The sequence below is a fragment of the Brassica napus genome, chromosome A9 (genome assembly GCF_020379485.1).
Source record: "Brassica napus cultivar Da-Ae chromosome A9, Da-Ae, whole genome shotgun sequence".
Taxonomy (NCBI): Eukaryota; Viridiplantae; Streptophyta; class Magnoliopsida; order Brassicales; family Brassicaceae; genus Brassica; species Brassica napus.
In genome coordinates this window covers 40,840,774-40,862,051 of record NC_063442.1, presented here as the reverse complement: position 1 = coordinate 40,862,051, position 21,278 = coordinate 40,840,774, and the positions used below count along the sequence as shown (strand labels likewise).

Here is a 21,278-nt window from a genome sequence, read left to right as displayed (position 1 = left end):
GTAAAACTATATTTTATGCCACGTGTCATCTTTCGAGAGAAGTTTTTTTTGCTGATGTGGACGCTCTATGGAGCCTCAAAAGGTTTTTTTTTATGTTGTGTGTTTACATATTATTGTTATTTTTAAATGTAAAATGGTAATCTTACATATGTTTAATGTAGTATTTCCATTTTTTATGTTGTATGTTTACATATTATTTATTATTTTCAAAATTATATATAATATTTTTTTTACAAAATAGTAATATTACATTATGGAGATAAGCCGTCTTTTTTTAGTGAAAAATGGCAATCTTACATATGTTTAATTAATGTAGTTTTTCCATTTTTTTATGTTGTATGTTTACATATTATTATTTTTAAATAAAAATGTAAAATAGTAATCTTACATATGTTTAATGTAGTATTTCTTTTTTTTTATGTTGTATGTTTACATATATTTATTATTTTTGAAATTATATATAATGTTTTTTGTTTTTTTTTATAAAACGGTAATGTTACATTATGGAGATAAGTCGTCTTTTTTTTAAGTGAAAAATGGTAATCTTACATATGTTTAGTGTAGTTTTTCTATTTTTTGTGTTGTATGTTTACATATTATTTATAATTTTCAAAAATTTGTAATATTTGTAATATTAAAATGTAAAACTATATTTTATGCCACGTGTCATCTTTCGAGAGAAGTTTTTTTTGCTGATGTGGACGCTCTATGGAGCCTCAAAAGGTATTAAAATGTAAAACTATATTTTATGCCACGTGTCATCTTTCGAGAGAAGTTTTTTTTGCTGATGTGGACGCTCTATGGAGCCTCAAAAGGTCCCTTTTATTAGTAGAGACTAGGGATTAACCCGGGCTACGCCCGGAATTTTTACTTTTTTTCTAATTTAAGTTGTTAAATTATTTATATTTAGGCTATGAAATATATTTATATAAATGTTAAGAATGCATGCCATACTTTAAATTTATTTTTAAATTTTAACACGTTAAATTAACATATTTTTTACTATTTAAATATTTTTTTGTAATTTTGTTGGCTATCTAGTTATCATATTTAGCAAAACTATCTGTTGAGTGTTGGAATAAATGTTTTAGATATTTAATTAAACTCCAGAGTATTTTCGGATCCACCACATGCTCAACAATCGATCGATCCGTAAAAAGATGGTTGATCTCCTTGGCCAGGTAAGTATAATTTTAGCAAAAATATCTTTGATTTTCAAATATTAAGTATATAACTATTCTTTGAATATTTTTTTTTGAATTGTATTTTTTGATTAAAATATTGTATTATAATGTTTATATAAAAATTTTGTGAGGTTTGAATTGTGATGTTCGTATACTTAACCTAGATGATATTGATGTTTAACATTATTGTTTTCTGGAAATAGAAAATAATGATATATCAAAACGTATCTAATACTTGTTAAATGATAGTATAATGTAAATTACATCCATTATTTGAAAATAACCCTTTGTTGTTTTTATTTATTTATTTTAATCAGAAATTATTTTTATTTAAAAACATTATTCATATATAATATAATAGTTTAAGTTTGGAAGATTAATCTATATATATAAATTATGTATATTTTTTAAAAAAAAAATTAAGATATTATATATAGAGTAACTGGATAAAAGCTGAATTTCTTATCTTGAAAATCAAATATTTATATTTTTGTCTTCATGTTATACTTACCAATCCATCATTGATATTTATAACTCAGTATGTTTTAAAAAAAAACTTAGTTTTAAGTAATAAACGAATTTAATAAATTAAATTCATCACCTATAATGTTCTGTAAACTATATTTGAAAACTCTCTAAAATTATATTTTAAGCATAATATTAATATTATTTAATTTAAGTTATTTTAAGCATAATATATGCTAAACCAACTTAAATTATATTTACAATAGGACCATCCTAAACCGGTTAATAAACCAAAAATAATACTAAACCAACATAAACCAATACCTGATTCGGCGAGGAAGGAAGTGTTTCGGGATAAACGCTTGAATGGTTATTAACTGTAATGGTTTGATCATGAAAGAGTTAGTATGAATATTAACAATAAAATTATGGATTAGATTAATTTAAATTTGTAAAAATACTTTTGTGTCTATGAAAAGCAATTCAATTCTCATTAATAAGTTTGACTTTTGGAAGTTGCGGGTTTTCCAACAATGAATCCACCTAACAAAAAGTTCATTGTTATAAAAAATCTCCTTCAAGGTTATTAAAGGTTTTTGGGACGGCAAGAATTGATGGTGGAACTTTTTTTTGCTCGAGTGCTTTGAAGTTTTCTTTGATTGTGTGAGGTTGATGTTGATGGGATAATCAGTTTTATAGGAGCTTTCTTGATGTAAAACTATATTTTTTTTTGTTTAATGTGGTATTTCCATTTTTATATAATATACTACCATTTTAAGATAGATGTACATTTTAAGATAGATGTTTAAATCTCAATGTAATTTTTTCATTTTTAAATGTTTATCTCCATTTCTTATATTTTTACTTACGTAATATCTATATTTTATATTTTAAAATAGATATTTAAATCTTAATGTACTTTTTCCATTTTTTTTAATTGTGTATTTACTTATATTATATATTTTACATTTTAAGATAGATGTTTAATGTTTAATGAACTTTGTCCATTTTCTTAAAAAATTGTGTATTTACTTATTATTATATATATAATTCATATATTATATATTTACATTATTTACTTATTATTTATTTTCCTGTATATGTATTTCTATTTCCTGTACTTTTTATTTACTTAATATCTCTATTTTACATTTTAAGATAGATGTTTAAATGTTAATTTACATTTTCCATTTTTTTAAATTGTATATTTCTATTTGTTATACTTTCTATTTACGTAATATTTATATTTTAAATTTTAAGATATATTTTTAAATCTTAATGTAATTTTCCATTTTTTAAATTGGGTATTTGCCTATATTATATATTTACTTATTAATTATTTTTATTTATATTGTGTATTTCTATTTCTTATACTTTCTATTTACTAATAATTTTATATTTTAAGATAGATTTACATTTTAAGATAGATGTTTAAATACTAATGTACTTTTTCCATTTTTTTAAATTGTGTATTTCCTTTTCTTATACTTTCTATTTGCGTAATATCTATATTTTACATTTTAAGATAGATGTTTAAATCTTAATATATTTTTTCCATTGTTTTTAAGTTGTGTATTTCTTTTTCTTATACTTTCTATTTACTTAATATCTATATTTTACATTTTAAGATAGATGTTTAATATTTAATGTATTCTTTCCATTTTTTAAAATTGTACATTTACTTATTATTGTATATATAATTCGTATATTTATATATTTATAATATATACTTATTATTTATTTTTCTATATATTGAGTATTTCTCTTTCTTATACTTTATATTTAGTTAATATCTATATTTTAAGATATATGTTTAAGTTTTAATGTATTTTTCCATTTTTTAAAATTGTGCATTTACTTATTATTGTATATATAATTCGTATATTTATATATTTATAATATATACTTATTATTTATTTTTCTATATATTGAGTATTTCTCTTTCTTATACTTTATATTTAGTTAATATCTATATTTTAAGATATATGTTTAAGTTTTAATGTATTTTTCCATTTTTAATGTAAAACGACAATGTTTAATAGAAGAATTTGGAAAAATAGTCAAATAGTTATATTTATGTTTTTTTTTCTTTTTTTATAAAATGGTAATGTTACATTATGGAGATAAGCCATTTTTTTAGTGAAAAATGGTAATCTTACATATGTTTAATGTAGATTTCCATTTTTTTATGTTGTATGTTTACATATTATTGTTATTTTTAAATGTAAAATGGTAATCTTACATATGTTTAATGTAGTATTTCTATTTTTTATGTTGTATGTTTACATATTATTTATTATTTTCAAAATTATATATAGTGTTTTTTTACAAAATAGTAATGTTACATTATGGAGATAAGCCGTCTTTTTTTTAGTGAAAAATTGTAATCTTACATATGTTTAATGTAGTTTTTCCATTTTTTATGTTGTATGTTTACATATTATTTTTTAAAAATAAAAATGTAAAATGGTAATCTTACATATGTTTAATGTAGTATTTCTATTTTTTATGTTGTATGTTTACATATATTTATTATTTTCGAAATTATATATAATGTTTTTTGTTTTTTTTATAAAACGGTAATGTTACATTATGGAGATAAGCCGTTTTTTTAAGTGAAAAATGGTAATCTTACATATGTTTAATGTAGTTTTTCCATTTTTATGTTGTATGTTTAGATATTATTTATAATTTTTGAAAATTAGTAAAACTATATTTTATGCCACGTGTCATCTTTCGGAAGTAGTTTTTTTTGCTGCTGTGGACGCTCTATGGAGCCTCAAAAGGTCCCTTTTATTAACGGTAATGTTACATTATGGAGATAAGCCGTTTTTTAAGTGAAAAATGGTAATCTTACATATGTTTAATGTAGTTTTTCCATTTTTATGTTGTATGTTTAGATATTATTTATAATTTTTGAAAATTAGTAAAACTATATTTTATGCCACGTGTCATCTTTCGGAAGTAGTTTTTTTTTGCTGATGTGGACGCTCTATGGAGCCTCAAAAGATCTCTTTTATTAGTAGAGATTAGGTTTCAGCAAGTGGTCGTGCAAATTTGCCGCTCACAGTTTTTACTTTTATTTCCCCTTTACCCAAAATTTTCAGTTAAACCACCTTTTTAAGGAAAGACGTTTCTACCAAAATTCTTTGTTTCCATATATGGTACATTCAAACCAGTAAATAACATTTTGCGTCCATATACTACATTTATTTACTACCCTAATGTTCATCATACTCAGAAGACTGATATCATTCGCTTACATCTAGGGAAGTTAAAAAGGGTTTTGAGACCAGCCTTGCCCATAGAAATCCAGCTTTATTTTAGTGCAGCTTTATTTTACACCTAACAGTTTACTTATCAATGAGCTGAGCTAGTGTTAATCTATTCATAATATTTTTTCGTAACACAAGTAAACAATATTATCTTATGATCATTTAGATAAATATAATACTTTTATTAAAATATTTATATTGCAAACAAGATTTTCATGGGAAAATTCATTTTTTGGTTTGCCAAAATTTTAAATTTTGCGGTTTTGGTGAAAACTAAAATTTTGGGTTTTGGTGAAAAACTCAAATTTTGCATTTTTAGCGGAAAACTTCAATTTTGGCGGAAAACCATATGTCTACGGTTTTGGCCAAAAAATTAATTTTTAAAGTTTCATCGAGAAAACTTGATTTTTTGATTTTACCCAAAAAACTTCATTTTGCGATTTTGTTGGAAAAATTCGATTTGACAGTTTTGTTGAAAAACTTCTATTTCAGTTTTGTCGAAAAACTTCATTTTCGGTTTTAGCAGACAACTTGTTTTTAAGATTTTGACAAAAAATAATAATAAAAAACTATTTTTGTGATTTTTGAAGTTCTGGCGAAAAAACAATTTTCTAAATTTGAACAAATTTAAAATTTCAATATGTATTTAAGTATTGTATAATATTTGTGTTAATCAAAATAAATGAGCTAAAATTTAAGTTCTATAAAATTTAGGGCTTACATTTTTGAACTCTATTTCAAAAATAAGTATTATGGCTAAAGATGTTGAATAGAAGGTTAGGACTAACCCCGTTAAATTGTACTCATATTAACATCCCAAATTACATCCAACCTAAACCACTTGTTTCAGTTTCATGATCTTCAATCGATATCTACAAAATATTTTTGAAAATTTTTCTTAATGAGGAGGGATTTTAACAGCTAAGTTTTCAAACTCTAGAATCTTGAAATAATAACGTACAATCAACCGATGCCGTCCATTTTCAATCAACTATGGGACCCACTAGTGGGGTATCCTTATCAGACAAATACAAAAATCTCCAAAACACACAAATCAAAAAAAAAACGAAAAAAAAAAAACGAAACGCTTTTTGAATTTCTCCACCGGCGAAGACACACACCGATTCAAAATCCCTCCTCCTCCTCCTCGAAGAAGAAGAAGAAGAAAGAGCCTTCCTTTCACAGAGAGAGAGAGAGAGAGAGAGATCTCCGGGTGAAAAGACGTTGACTTTATTATAACCCTCCAAGTCTCTCTTCAGAGGACCATCAATCAACTCTTCGGGAAGCTGAACACAAAATCGAGATTTAATTTAAATGGTATTAATTCAAAATTCCACTTTTCTGTTTTTGCCATAGTGTTGTCGTGTCTCTTTGTATTCTTCAGCTACAAAAAGCTTTTGACTTGTGTAAGATTTTGGTTTGACTATGTCTTAGCTCCATTCAAGAGGAGGCTTATACTCTTTCAAAGTTCTCGTTTTTTTTTATATATTTGAAGTAACTTTTGCCTAAAGCTGCTAAATTGATAATTGGTTTGCTCTTGGACCCGATGTTGATGTTGTTAAATGTAATGCAGGCTGCTCCGGTTATAATAGTGGGCTCGCATGTGTGGGTTGAAGATCCGCATTTAGCATGGATAGATGGACAAGTCACTCGCATCGATGGTCAAAACATTCATGTCAGAACTAAGAAAGGCAAAACCGTAAGATTCCAACTTTTTTGTTTTTTGTTTTTACTTGTATCAACGAGGAGCTATTGCATGTGGGTGAAGTCTATAAAGAGTTGTTGGAATAATTGAGCTGGTGAATTTACACTTTCAAAACTTATGCATCTGATTTTGAAATGGGGGTACTGTCATAAATTCAATAGTCACGTTATAACCCTAGGTTGCAAGCTTTTAACTTCTGCATTTGAAAGTAAATGTAGGTTATTGTGCTTTTTAAGTGCTGTGATATAACTAAATAGCATACTTAATAGAGGAGAGGAGATCTGGAAAAGAAGTTATTTTTGTGGACTGAATGTCAATAAGGACAATGTTTTCTCGGACTATGGTGTAGAGTATACAAAGCTTGCAAGCTAGCTTTATATTTGGCAGTTATCTTGATATGTTGTTTCTCAAGCGTATAGGGAAACAACTCAATGTAGTATATTGCAGCATGAGATGTGCTAGCACAATTGTTTCTCAAGCGTATCAGTTTCCACTATATACGCTGTTCCACACAACTCATTTTCATGATATATATTCATGGTCCTTCTCACATATTGTCATGTCGATTTTCAGGTTGTGACGAGTGTATATTTTCCCAAGGATACTGAAGCTTCACCTGGTGGTGTAGATGACATGACAAAGCTTTCATACTTGCATGAGCCCGGAGTCTTACAAAACCTTGAGACGAGATATGAACTCAATCACATCTACGTAAGCAATCTCTTAAGCCATTTATCTAAGATAAGCTATTTTTATACTGATTAGCACTGTGTTACTTCTGTAGACATACACAGGGAATATCTTAATTGCAGTTAATCCATTCCAAAGACTGCCTCATCTTTATGCAACCGATATGATGGAACAATATAAAGGAATTGGACTTGGAGAACTAAGTCCTCATGTTTTTGCAATCGGTGATGCTGCATACAGGTTTGTGCATGTTCACACCCATCTTTTTCTTATCATACTTGTATCTATCTCGTGAGATCACTTGCTGATTTTGTCACGGTGTAAGATATTAGGGCGATGATTAATGAAGGGAAGAGCAATTCGATTTTGGTAAGTGGAGAAAGTGGTGCTGGTAAAACCGAGACGACGAAGATGCTCATGAGGTACCTTGCCTTTTTGGGAGGGAGGTCTGGTGTTGAAGGAAGAACAGTTGAACAACAAGTCTTAGAGGTTTGTTTTATTTACTCTTTCATGATTAATGGGGAGTATTCCATTTATGGATGTATACGACTTAATGCTTATATCCCCACTTAAATATTGCAGTCCAATCCAGTTCTGGAAGCATTTGGCAATGCAAAAACTTTACGGAACAACAATTCGAGGTGTGCATTCACCATCTTTCCAAATCAGCGATTAGTTAGTTACTAGGCTTTGTTGTTAAATGCTTGGTTTGGAAAAAATATTGAACATAGTTTTTAATTATTCTCGCAGTCGCTTTGGTAAATTTGTTGAAATCCAATTTGACAAGCATGGAAGGATATCTGGGGCGGCTATCAGGACTTATCTGCTTGAGAGGTCTCGTGTTTGCCAAATCTCAGACCCTGAGAGAAACTACCATTGTTTTTACCTTCTTTGTGCTGCTCCACCAGAGGTATCTCAAAATGTTGATTGACACATTATGTGCTTGTTCATCCTACGTGTACTCATTTTTTTTTTTGGCAATTTTGCAGGACATAAAGAAGTACAAGCTGGGAAACCCACAGTCGTTCCACTATCTAAATCAGTCAAGCTGTTATGAACTGGATGGTGTTGATGATGCTAGTGAATACCTTGAAACCAGAAGAGCTATGGACGTAGTTGGAATCAGTAACGAAGAACAGGTCCTCAAATCTTGAGTTTTGTCAGGTTTTCTTTCAAGGCTATTTCCATGTTAGTGTCTGACATGTAAAGTAATATTTTCAGGAGGCAATCTTCAGGGTGGTTGCTGCGATTCTTCATCTTGGTAACATTGATTTTGGACTAGGGGAAGAGATTGATTCCTCGGTCATCAAGGATGAAAATTCACGATTCCATCTTAACTTGGCCGCAGAGCTACTTATGTATGCTCCTTCTTTCCTTACTGTATTTGAAACTCTATTTTTTTTCCATCTTCATCGGGCTAATGTTCTCTGTATTGTGCACATGTTATGACAGGTGTAACGCCCAGAGCCTAGAAGATGCTCTTATTAGACGAGTGATGGTAACACCTGAAGAGATTATCACGAAAACTCTTGATCCCGATAATGCAATTGCGAGTAGGGATACCCTGGCAAAGACTATATATTCTCACTTGTTTGACTGGTAAAGCAAATTATTTCCCTCTTCTATTTCCCATTCTGGCATTTGCATATATATTTGTCATAATGCATTGTCCTTTGGTTTACAGGATCGTGAATAAAATCAATACTTCCATCGGGCAGGACCCAAGGTCAAAGTCAATTATTGGAGTTCTGGATATCTATGGGTTTGAAAGTTTCAAGTGCAATAGGTAACGTTTTTTTTTTTTTTTGCTTTCACATTTACTCCATTTCATTCCTAGGGTGTAGGGAAGATCAATATCAAAATTTAATAGGAAAATACGAGTTAGATGTGAAGTTTAGTGATATTAAGTGGGTGTTACATACAGTTTCATGTAATGTGTGTCAAGATGTTGGAAGGATATCTATTATCGAAGTTGTAGCTGATTTTCATGTACGGCTTATGATACAGTTTTGAGCAATTCTGCATCAATTTCACGAATGAAAAACTGCAGCAGCATTTTAATCAGGTTAGTCAGTTTTGTATTATCCTAATTGGCCAGCGTCTTCACCTCTTGATAAGTAGATTGTACTTATTCTGGTATGGTATCACACTTTTGCAGCATGTTTTTAAGATGGAGCAGGAAGAGTACACCAAAGAAGAGATCGACTGGAGCTACATAGAATTTATTGATAACCAAGATGTTCTTGATTTAATTGAAAAAGTATGTTTCTCCTTAATTTTACCAGTTTATGATATTTGATTCCTTGATGGTAAACCGTATTAGTGTTTAGGAGAAGAGATTTTGTTCCCTGCAAACTTATGTTATGCTTTCCCTTTTCTAATGTTGAAATTGCGTGTCTTCATCAGAAACCAGGAGGAATCATTTCACTTCTAGATGAAGCCTGGTATGCTTTAACTTTCTCAGATTGACTTCTATGCCTTTCTCATAATGCTATCCACTCATGTTTTTTGGTTGGTTCGACACAGCATGTTTCCCAAGTCTACACATGAAACCTTCTCCAATAAGTTGTTCCAGACGTTCAAAGGTCACGAGAGATTTTCCAAACCGAAGCTCTCTCAGACTGATTTTACGATATCGCATTATGCAGGAGAGGTACAGTATTTGCTTCTTTGTGGCTTTTTTCTTTCTCTCAATAGAATTGAAGTTGAAGCTTTCTGTTCTTAATATGTTTCCTACATTTGCAAGGTTACTTATCAATCAAACCATTTTATCGACAAGAACAAGGACTATATAGTTGCTGAACATCAGGCGCTGTTTACTGCATCTAATTGCTCCTTTGTGGCTGGTTTGTTCCATGCGCTTCATGAAGACTCATCCAGGTCATCGAAATTTTCTTCCATTGGGTCACGGTTCAAGGTATTGCATTTAAAATTGCTAAATATGCATTGCCAGTTTTAAAAGTAAGTTTATTTATGTTACTTACTATATCGCAGCAACAACTTCACTCGCTGATGGAAACACTGAATGGTACAGAACCTCATTACATCAGATGTATAAAGCCGAATAATATTCTCAAACCTGGTATCTTTGAGAATTTCAACGTCATTCATCAATTACGTTGTGGGGTAAGGAATACAGTATTCCTTTTGTATTAATATTTTCCTTTTATTAATGTGATCACCAACACATCATAATTAACATACTTAATTTAACACAAAATATCTCTATATATTCTTAGTATCATTAAACGCCATGTTTTCCACATAAACTTACAACTAGTTGCATTTTCAGGGTGTTCTTGAGGCCATTAGGATCAGTTGCGCTGGTTATCCTACCAGACTTGCCTTCTACGACTTTCTTGAACGTTTTGGTCTCCTTGCTCCAGAAGTTTTGGATGGAAAGTGAGTCTCTCTCTCTGAGGTTTCTGCATCTCTAGTGAAAACACTTTTGTTGAAACTAACATCAGTATGCTAAGCAGTTGTATCATAACTTTTACAGTTATGATGATGAAGTAGCTTGCCAAATGATTCTTGATAAGAAAGGTCTGAGGGACTACCAGGTGTGATATACTTTTTCATTGTGGCTTGTTTCTTTCTTTCCGATTTTTCTTTTATCCAGTTTCATGTCATGGTCTTGATATTCTGGGATAATAACCTGTTCTAAAAGAAAAGAAGTATCCTTTTCATTGTTGTTATTATCGACATTGTCAGTATATTGTTCAGGGATCACATACGTACCTTTATCATGTTGTTCCCAGGTTGGAAAGACAAAGATTTTCCTTCGAGCTGGTCAGATGGCTGAACTAGATGCTAGGAGAGCTGAGGTTCTTGGAAATGCTGCCAGAGTCATTCAGAGGCAATTCCGCACATGGATTGGCCGAAAGAAATTCCGTTCTATTCGAAACGCTGCAATTGTATTGCAATCGTTCCTACGAGGTATTTTTCTGCGCATCAGTACTCGAAATGCTGCAATAGTTTAGGCTGTTCACTCACAACTATAGGGCTTAACCGTTAATTTCTCATTGCCTCTTTTCATTTCCATCTGTTTATCCTTTCTTCTTGACCAGCTGCTTGTTTTCTGCTTGCTCATTTCTTCTCTTTTTCTATTGGTGGTGGTGGCTGGTAGTTTAAAGGTGTTGAATATTTTTTTTCGAATTGCAGGCGAGATTGCCCGGACAGTACACAAAAAACTGATAATCGAAGCTGCAGCTCTAAGATTCCAGAAAAATTTCCGTCGGTACATCGCCAGGAAATCTTTTGTAACCAACAGATCAGCTGCAATCGTGTTGCAGACTGGCTTTAAGGGCATGATTGCACGTAATGAATTCAGGTTAAGAAGGCAAACAAAAGCTGCCATAGTGATTCAGGTATGTCACATTTTCCTTATTGCTGAGAGGGAGATAAACAAACTTTGGTGACTGTTCTTTTTGATGCATAAAAGCTTCCTTTCATTTTCAGGCTCATTGGCGTGGTCAGCGAGCATACGCATATTACATAAGACTTAAGAAGGCGGCAATAGTCACTCAATGTGCCTGGAGATGCAGACTTGCTAGGAGAGAGCTTAGAATGCTGAAATTGGTTGGATTCAATCCTTTATAACTTTTTCTTTGCATGGATTTACTTATTCAGCTGTTCACTCTCATTTTTATATTGATTTAGGCTGCAAGAGAAACTGGTGCTCTTAAAGATGCTAAAGATAAATTGGAGAAGCGGGTGGAAGAGCTTACCTGGCGTTTGCAATTAGAGAAGCGATTAAGGGTAACTTTATTGTCAATTTTTTTTTTTTTTTTTGGAAATATCTTTAGGTTAAACTATCATAGTTAATTGCTAAGTTTGTATTATATTGTTTTATCTTTTTTTTGCTGATAAGCAGACTGATTTGGAGGAGGCAAAGGTGCAAGAAGTTGCAAAGCTGCAAGAGGCTTTGCACACCATGCGGTCACAGTTGAAAGAAGCAACTGTAATGGCATTAAAGGAACAGGAGGCTGCTCGAATGGCAAATGAAGAAGCAAGTTCAGTAAAAAAGGAACCTGTTGTTGTTGAAGATACAGCGAAAATCAAGTCTTTGAGCAACGAAATTGAGAAGCTAAAGGTAAATAACTGACATCCTTATATCCAAATATACTGGAGATGTAATTGCGCAGTAGACTACAAAATAATGTTTCAGGATTTACGAAAGTAAATGCTTTATGGTGTTAGCCTCCAAATTTGATTGTTCATGCCGTTGATCTAAAATCTGGACATGGTCCTAACCATGCAGGGAATTTTGTCATCAGAAACACATAGGGCAGATGAAGCAACGCAGGCTTATCGCAGTGCATTAGTCCAAAATGAGGAATTAAGTAAGAGACTTGACGAAGCTGGAAAAAAAATAAACCAGCTTCAAGATTCTGTTCAGAGGTTTGTATTTGCATCTCCATGTGAAACTTCCTTATATTCTTTATACAAATATGCTCCCCTATATTGTTTTCTGGATGACAATATATATTCATGAATTCTAGGGTAAATAAGCTTCTCTTTTCTCGTTTAATGCATTTAGAGGTTTCAATAGTATCAGGTATTGCATTTAGTGCATATTTTTCTCTAAAATAGGAAGTCTGACAAAGATTTTCTTCCTCTGAATTAGATTCCAAGAAAAAGTCTCTAATTTGGAGTCAGAGAATAAGGTACTCCGGCAACAGTCTCTTGCTCTCTCACCAGCTAGTAGAGCTTTGGCCCTAAGACCAAAAACTACCATAGTTCAGGTACTACCGGACACCGGCTATGTCTTTGCATACAACTTCTTAACAGTGCATATGTCATGTTTCGTTTTTCCTTGTAGATGCAGAGAACTCCCGAGAGATTTAATTTCTCCAATGGAGAAACAAAACAAGTTCAGGTATTTTAATAAACGAATACCATTTACAGTGATGGATGTTTGATACTTGATCATTTTCTCCAGGAACCTGAAACTGAGGATAGGCCCCAGAAATCGCTTAATCAGAAACAGCTGGTAGCTATCACTTTGAAGTCTGGTCACATATTTTATTTGTGTCGCTATGCATTTTGCAGTCTCTTTATATGAGTCTTTTTTTCTCCATCTTGCAGGAAAACCAGGAGCTACTACTAAAGTCTATCTCGGAAGATATTGGATTTTCTGAAGGCAAGCCTGTTGCTGCATGCCTGATATATAAGTGTCTGATACACTGGAGATCTTTTGAAGTAGAAAGGACCAATATATTTAATCGTATAATCGAGACTATAGCATCCGCCATCGAGGTAGTTTCAATGTTCTTTCTTACCAATGCCAATGTTATGTGTGGTCTCATGCTATATTTTTACATTTTTACAGATGCAGGAAAACGACGATGTACTATGCTATTGGTTATCCAATTCCGCCACACTTTTAATGTTGCTTGAACGCACTCTGAAAGCCGGTAACATACCTCCCTCGAGACATCGGGCCATGTCTACATCTTTGTTTGGACGGGTATCTCAGGTGGTTAGAAGTGTTTACGTGTCTCTCTTAAATTGCTTTAATTCAATTAATCTCACTTTTTCTCTCATGGAACTATTTGGATAAATAGAGTTTCATAGGCTCTCCACAAAGTGTTGGATTCCCATTCATGAATGGAAGGGCGATTGGTGGTGGGCTAGACGAACTACGTCAAGTGGAAGCTAAATATCCTGCTTTGCTTTTCAAGCAGCAGCTCACCGCTTACCTAGAAAAGATTTATGGAGTGATCCGAGACCGGATGAAGAGAGAGATTGCGCCTTTGCTTGCTGTTTGCATTCAGGTAGGCATTATTAGCTTTGGTCTCACAGCTTATATAATCTATTCTCCTGAGTCTGGTTTTGTTTTGATGTTTGATGGAAACAGGCACCAAGGCAACCACGTTCTGGTTTAATAAAAGGACGCTCACATAATAATTTTGAGGCTCAAAAAGCGCTAAGTGCTCATTGGCAAAGCATTGTCACATGTTTAAACGGCCACTTGAGGACTATGAGGGCCAATTATGTGAGGAAAATAAAATTTTCAGCCAAAGCTGTAGTAATGTGTTTGCTTCTCATTAATTTTGAAGCTTTCTAAAACTGCAGGTGCCTTCGTTGCTAATTTCCAAAGTGTTCGGGCAGATATTTTCATTTATCAATGTTCAGTTGTTTAACAGGTAAATGTGTTATAGTTGCAACTGTTTGTGTTGCTGTATATCGAACATGTCCACTTATGTTTTTCCCTTTTATGTGTAGCCTTGTTTTGAGACGTGAATGCTGCTCGTTTAGCAACGGAGAGTATGTAAAAACAGGACTTGCAGAGCTTGAAAAGTGGTGCCATGATGCAACTGAGGAGGTAATAGATGTCTCAAATCCTCTCTGCATTTTTTTCCAACAGTTTTCTTATTAAAAGATGCTCTGTCGGTTTGTTTCTAGTTTGCTGGTTCGGCTTGGGATGAACTAAAACACATCAGACAAGCTGTTGGCTTCTTGGTTATACATCAGAAGCCTAAGAAAAGCTTAGACGAGATAACTACTGAACTTTGTCCGGTTAGTCAAAAATATTATTTTAAATAATCTTTTTCTTGATCTGTTCATCTGTAAGTAAATTTCTTGTTTCTCTGCAGGTGCTTACCGTGCAGCAACTTTACAGGATCAGTACTATGTATTCAGACGATAAATACGGAACACATAGCGTATCTTCCGAGGCAAGTGAATATTGTTATAAGAAAATCCAAAGCTAAGTATGTTACTTAAAAAATTTGATATGACACAAAAGAATGGCTATGCAGGTGATGGCAAGCATGAGGCAGACGGTTTCAGAGGATACCAACAAGTCATTTTTACTAGACGACGATTCAAGGTAAAACATTTACTAGGACAAAAAGGAAACAGTAAGGATTCATCTTAAAAGATTTGATCTTTTGATAATTTTTGTCTCTTGGTTTTTATTTTTTGCAGCATCCCATTCTCGCTTGAAGACATCTCGAAATCGATGCCAAACGTAGAGGTTGCAGAGATCGATCCTCCTCCATTGATTCGCCAAAACACCAGCTTCATGTTCTTGTTGGAAAGGTCAGACTGAAGTAGTCACTACTCGTCTTTACCGAATGGATCTCTAGGACTTTTTCAGATTAGGAGATCAGTGTTGTGCTATAGAAACAGAGCCTGTATATAGGCCTTCTTTGCCAGTGGCTTTCTGGTTACATTATGCTATTATTAGGGGTACAATAGGCAGGAAAACCCCCTTTTTTTTTATAAACCTACCATTGCAAGTTTGCAACTGTTATTTGTGAATTGTTACTTGTCATCATAACTAATGAAATTTTATTACTTATCAATACATTGCAATTTAGAGGTTTAATCTCATTACCTTGTTTTTTGTATCTTACTGCTGCCGTCAATTGTGAGCATATGACCAATCTAAGACATCAAAATGTGAAACTTCTAAAACACATTTTGAAACTGCCGACTGTGAAACTAAGCTATCATATCAAATGGTAGTTTAGAGAGTGTGCCAGCTGATTTGTTCCAGGAAGCAGACTCATTTTGGTTACTCAGGACAAGTTATTGAGGAAACTGAAGTAAAACATGTGTACGAAGTTGGGTTCTTAACTGGTATAGGGAAAGAGGAGTGGGAAGCTACACTGCTTAAACTAAATGCAAAGCAATGTAAAGATATTGTGGAAGCATCACAAAAATAGAGAAACCTACACATGAGGGTGAAGAATCACCTGTATCAAAGCCCCTTTCATCTTTGTTTAGTTTCCTCAGTGATAAATGATATAATATGTGGCCAGAACATGTTAATGTTGGTACTGAAACTGTGATGACAGTATAGGACTAACCGGTCAATACTTTTTAAAGTTTTATCAAACAGTTTATGATGGTAGCATTTTTGGTCAAGGGACACACGTGGCGTTGTGTGTGTTTTAACTCTTACGCAAATTTGACTTACAAACATGGAGGGGGAAAAAGGTAATGTTAGCTGATAAATGAAAGAACCATTGAGCTTCTTCATTCAGCCAGTGCCATTCAAATGCAACCGGTTATGACCATCATTACCTAGCTATTGCCCATCGTCTTACATAGAAGGAGCACACCCAAACATAGAGCAAAAGCCATTAGTTTCAAGGTTTCGGAGCTAAAACGCTCTGTGTAGATTGTTCTGACACTCCTCATCCCTCGATCAAGCGTATTCAATATCTTAGGTTTCTGGATGCAAGCACATAGCTGTACCTATTAAACGAAATAAAAGGAAGTTAGCTTTGCGTATAGAGATTGAGAGAATAAGGATTACAGTAGAGGGTTGTTTTACCTCTTCACTACGTCTTCCTGATGGAAAACGAGTGAATTGACTTAAAAACTGATTCGGTTGGAAGCAAGGGCTGAGATCAAGGTCATCAACAGAATGATCAACTGAAAGGGAGAAAGTTTCTAAGGACATGCAGCCATGTGAATATAGGTGCTTAATGCTCAATGGAAGCTCTGAAAGTGATTTTAGTTTCATGCAATAGTTGAGGCAGAGAGTTATCAGCGAGGAGAGGTCTTTGATGCTTGTAGGCACTGTTTCAAAATCGTGGCGACTGATATCTAAATACGTCAACTTTGTAAAAAACCGAAGCTGATCCGACAATGTCTCGACATGTTTGCAGTTGTCAAGACGAAGCTCAAGCAAATTGTATTTTCCATGGTCTTGTTCTGCCTGCGAAATGCTCACCAATGTGTGGAGGTTGGTACAATCAGAAAGTGTGAGCGTCTCCAGCTGATATAGTTGTGGCAAAGCTTCAAGTCTACGACAGTTACAAAGCCTCACATGTTTTAACTTCGTAAGATGAGTCATTGATGAAGGTAAACCCCTGAAGAAGTTTCCACTTAGGTTCAACTTCTCTAGAACTTGCATGTGATGAATGTCATCTGGTATTTCTTCGATGTTTAAGTTGATTAGATTTAGCTCCATCAACCAGGGAAAATATGAAAAGCTATAACACTCGAAAGGATCCCTTTGCTCACTGCAGTTAACTTGCACGATGTGAAGCAACTTAAAATTGTAGGGATGTGACATGAGCCTAGCTGTTTGCTGCTCCAACAACATTACTTGATGAGGGATATGCTGCTCAGAAACAAACGAAAAATGTTGTGCATATCCTCCAATAACCTTCAACTCAATTTTTAAGTTCCCCTTGATTGATAGATTTGTAAGAGAAATGTCTCGAGACTCTTCTGCTAACGGTTCTGCATCAAGAAAATCCATGTGGACCGATCTAACGTGCAAGCTTCTTCTGCCTTCAAAGAAAGTAGCTTCGGATTCCCTTACTATGATAATTAGATTCTTTAGCCCATCACAGTTGGATAGATCAAGTTTTTGTAGTCTAGGTAGGCTACAAATGGACTCTGGAATCCTTGTCAGGGAAATGCAACCTTCCAGCATCAACTCTTCGAGATACACTGCTTCCTTAAGATCTGGAAGTTCTTTTAGGTACATAGATCCAGTAAGATTCAGCCTTTTCAAATGCGAAAGTCTCTGACATTTGATGAAACAAAACATAAGGAACATGTTGGAAAACATTTAAAATCCCATGTACAAGATTAGTTTTGTTGGGAAACATACCGGGGGACTTCCACTCCAAAGAGTTGTGAGCTTGCTGTTACACAGAATTACTTCTACAAGACAATCTGTGTTGATACTGGAAGGCAAGGTTGTGTAAGGATATGCATCCCACTGTAGCAATCTAAGTTTATAAGAGCATCCTTATCCCTAATACTCACTAAGAGGTTCTAATTATTTTTTTAATATTATTAAGTTGGAAAAGTGACTTTAAGAAACTTAAGATAGAGACCTTCAAATAAGTGTGTCCATTGCAAGTCTCTAATTTTAGAGTTTTAAAAAAAAAAAAAAATTTTATCTTAAAATTTTTTAATAAAATTTTACCAGAAAGACTAGACTTTTATCTAATTCATTCAACACACTTCACGTTCCCTTTTCTATCTAACCATCAGTTCTATTTATTACCATCATCACAACCATAATGTTACAGTGAACAATGTCATCTTTAATTCCTCACAGCAGCTAACCACATCAGTTCTAATTAATGGAAGCGTAACACTAACCTTTATTGATGAAGCTTCTTCGCCTCTCTTTCCACAGAACACATCAAAGCCGAGTTCATCCATTCATCTCACCACACAAAGAGAGAAACAAAAAAACATATTAATCATAACCTTGCAACAAGAAAAACGAGATTGAAACAAAATATTTTACAGTCAATGCCGACAGAATCAAACAACAGAAACATTATCAAAATTTATTAACTTGACAGAATCAAACGACAGAAACATTGTCAAAAATTATTAACTTGACAGAATCAAATGCCAGAAAGATTATCAAAATTGATTAACTTGAAGCAGAAGCGTTACCTTAGCGAATCGGGGAATCCCATCAAAGAGAGCTCAATCGCCGTTGAGGAGAGCCACCGACACAGAGTCCCGTCGACGACAGCCACCGCGACAAGCAATTGAACCTACAAAACTGAAAACATGCAATCAGAACAAGAATAAGTCTTATGTAACACATGCATGCTTGAAGAACACAAGAAACGATTTACCTTCCGGTTCCAGTAGATCCACAGAGAGAGACAGCGCTCTTTCGCCGTCGAGGAGACCCACGGGAGACGTCGACGAGCCACGGGGAGACGTCGACGAGCCACGGGGAGAGACGATTCCGAGACGTCGACGAGCCACGGAGAGAGACAATTCCGAGACATCGAAGAGAAAGATAGAGAGGTTTCGAGAGAAAGAAACAAACAGAACCGAAGACGCGTTCTCCTCTCTCCTCTTATTTTGCTTACGCGTGTCCCTCAATACCGTCTCTTCCTTCGCAACAATAGGAGACGTCTCAAACCTTTATTATTACTTTTGATTTATTTTTAATGCATAATTAGCATTAGATCCCCTCTAAAGACTACCGATAAGGATGCTCTAAGGTTGTAAAATTTCGTTTGGATTGCCCTGTGTCCTTGAATCTAAACTTTTGTAACGCCTGTGGTTGTAAATTTTCAGATATTTGAGATTCTCCATCTGCATGAAAACTTTCCAGTCTATATGATTAGGCCTTTCGGAAACATCTAGCACGATGCCTTCAGTTCTTGTCGTTCCCTGATATAATATATATGTCACACTTTATCAAAAAAGAGAAATCATGGCATATAGCCAACATAGAAAAAGAAGAAGCAAAAGACACATTTGTGGACGGCTTACTGCTTTGTCTGCAAGTCGACATATGTCGTACCACTGCCACAAGATTGGTTGTAGGGAAAGGTCGTTGCCTGATTCGTTCCGTCTTCCCATTTTCTCCAACAAATGGTGCATGGCTATACGGCCATTAGTAGATAAATCGATGAGAGACTTTTCCGCTAAAACCCGTATCCCATCTTCACCACGGTGGAGAAGAGACTTGACACGCGAGACAAGTTCTCCATTGAAAAGGCATGCCACATGAAGAAAAGCAGTCTTACTAAGTTCGTCCAAGCTCTCGTAGCTAATATTTAATATTCTTGGAATATTATCGTAAGGAGTCTTTTCAAAGGAACGTAAAGCCTTATCCCACTCCATTTCGGACTTCCCTCGGAGAGAACTTCCCAAAGCCTTGACGGCCAAAGGAAAACCTTGAGCAAGTTTCGAAGCACGACTTGAAAAATCTGAGTAGACACTAGAAGGTGGTTGTCCTCCTTTAAAAGCAATCTGCTGGAAGAGTAGGAGTGCTTTATCATCATCCAAGTACTCAACGTCGTACACTTCACAGGAGTTAAGCAAGCTCTTATCCCGCGTGGTTATGACGATTCGGCTCCCTGGTGCAAACCACTGAACCTCTTTTGCCAAGGCATCAAGCTGTCTAACATCATCAACGTCATCAAAGACAAGAAAAACTTTTGCGTTTCTTAGCCTGAACTCAAGTTGTTGTCTTCCGTGTTCAACGCTTTCCAGCATGACATTCTTTTCACGGAAGATACTAGAAAGAAGTTGATTTTGTAGATGTAAGAGACCATGTTCTCTACAGAGTTTCGCAACGTTCTCCATGAAATAATGATGAGGTGAAAATCCAAGTTTATGGGTTTCGTAGAGATACTTTGCTATAGTGGTTTTACCAATGCCTCCTGTTCCAACGATTCCTATGATACGAGCATCATCCTTGGAGTCCATGTCCAAGAGAGGGCTGAGAACTTTCATGTGAGCTCTCATCCCGACAACATCACGGAAACGTATTGGCAACATAGATAACAACCGGCTTGAAATGTTTTGAACTATTTCTTCAATCATCGTGGCATCGTCCGAGCTGAAACGGAAATTAAGAGATCTCAATAAACTCACGGGCGCTCGATATGTTTTGAAATAATAATAACTAGGTGTTGCCATAATCGTACAATAATAATAATAAAAATCATACAATTTTGAGGATTCCATGCCCTTTCGGTTGGCTATATCCTCAAGAGCTTTTTTCCAACCAGGAACCTTCTCAGTCATTCGTAAAGAGAAACTTTCTAGGAGCTGATGATGTCTGACATCGGAAGGTTTTACTTCATAGAAAATCGGAAAAACTTCAATCTCCTTGTTCTCGACAAGTTCCATGATCAACTGAAGCTCATCTAGGCACCAGCTTGAAGTAGCGTAGTTCTTGGAGATAACCACGACAGCAAACCTTGATGTCCGGATGGCTTGGCAGAGTTCGTCGGTAATGGAATCTCCTGGCTCAAGCCTCCGATCGTCTTTGAAGGTAAAAATTCCCCTGATGGAAAGTGATCCGTACAAATGGCCAACGAATATTTTGCGGGTGTCTGGTCCTCGGAAGCTGATGAAGACATCGTACTTCAAGCTTCGATCCGAAGCCATTCGGTTCTGAACTGGATCCATATGGATTAAGAGTTGAAGACTCAAATAATGAGGTTGAAAGTAGAGGCAGCTTTAAGTCCAACTTGTTTCTTCTAACAACCC

General features: G+C 34.2%; 1 protein-coding gene and 1 pseudogene across 1 annotated transcript; one reads left to right on the top strand and one right to left on the bottom strand.

Annotated features, from left to right (window-relative positions):
* The first annotated feature begins 6,491 nt into the window (after positions 1 to 6,491).
* Positions 6,492 to 15,627, top strand: LOC106369027 (myosin-5). Its single transcript, XM_013809127.3, has 37 exons — positions 6,492 to 6,623; positions 7,203 to 7,340; positions 7,414 to 7,559; positions 7,652 to 7,808; positions 7,902 to 7,960; positions 8,070 to 8,229; positions 8,309 to 8,458; positions 8,541 to 8,677; positions 8,772 to 8,918; positions 9,004 to 9,105; positions 9,327 to 9,384; positions 9,478 to 9,579; positions 9,726 to 9,763; positions 9,846 to 9,972; positions 10,066 to 10,236; positions 10,314 to 10,445; positions 10,612 to 10,721; positions 10,819 to 10,879; positions 11,078 to 11,255; positions 11,481 to 11,686; positions 11,778 to 11,897; positions 11,979 to 12,077; positions 12,193 to 12,411; positions 12,580 to 12,719; positions 12,946 to 13,063; positions 13,141 to 13,197; positions 13,261 to 13,311; positions 13,407 to 13,577; positions 13,651 to 13,797; positions 13,886 to 14,095; positions 14,179 to 14,316; positions 14,397 to 14,467; positions 14,547 to 14,646; positions 14,727 to 14,840; positions 14,918 to 14,998; positions 15,083 to 15,153; positions 15,252 to 15,627. The coding sequence occupies exons 1-37, from the start codon at positions 6,492 to 6,494 to the stop codon at positions 15,373 to 15,375; spliced, it is 4,542 nt and encodes a 1,513-aa protein (XP_013664581.3). The 3' UTR covers positions 15,376 to 15,627.
* Positions 15,628 to 15,839: 212 nt separating this feature from the next.
* LOC106369028 lies at positions 15,840 to 21,260 on the bottom strand (annotated as a pseudogene).
* Between the last annotated feature and the right edge of the window lie 18 nt (positions 21,261 to 21,278).

Excerpts from the sequence above, each read along its gene's own strand:
- LOC106369027 (XM_013809127.3), top strand. The coding sequence starts at position 6,492 with ATGCAGGCTGCTCCGGTTATAATAGTGGGCTCGCATGTGTGGGTTGAA. Across the intron at positions 13,064-13,140 it reads CAAAAACTACCATAGTTCAG|ATGCAGAGAACTCCCGAGAG; the intron begins GTACTACCGGAC and ends TTTTCCTTGTAG. Across the intron at positions 14,999-15,082 it reads CACATAGCGTATCTTCCGAG|GTGATGGCAAGCATGAGGCA; the intron begins GCAAGTGAATAT and ends ATGGCTATGCAG.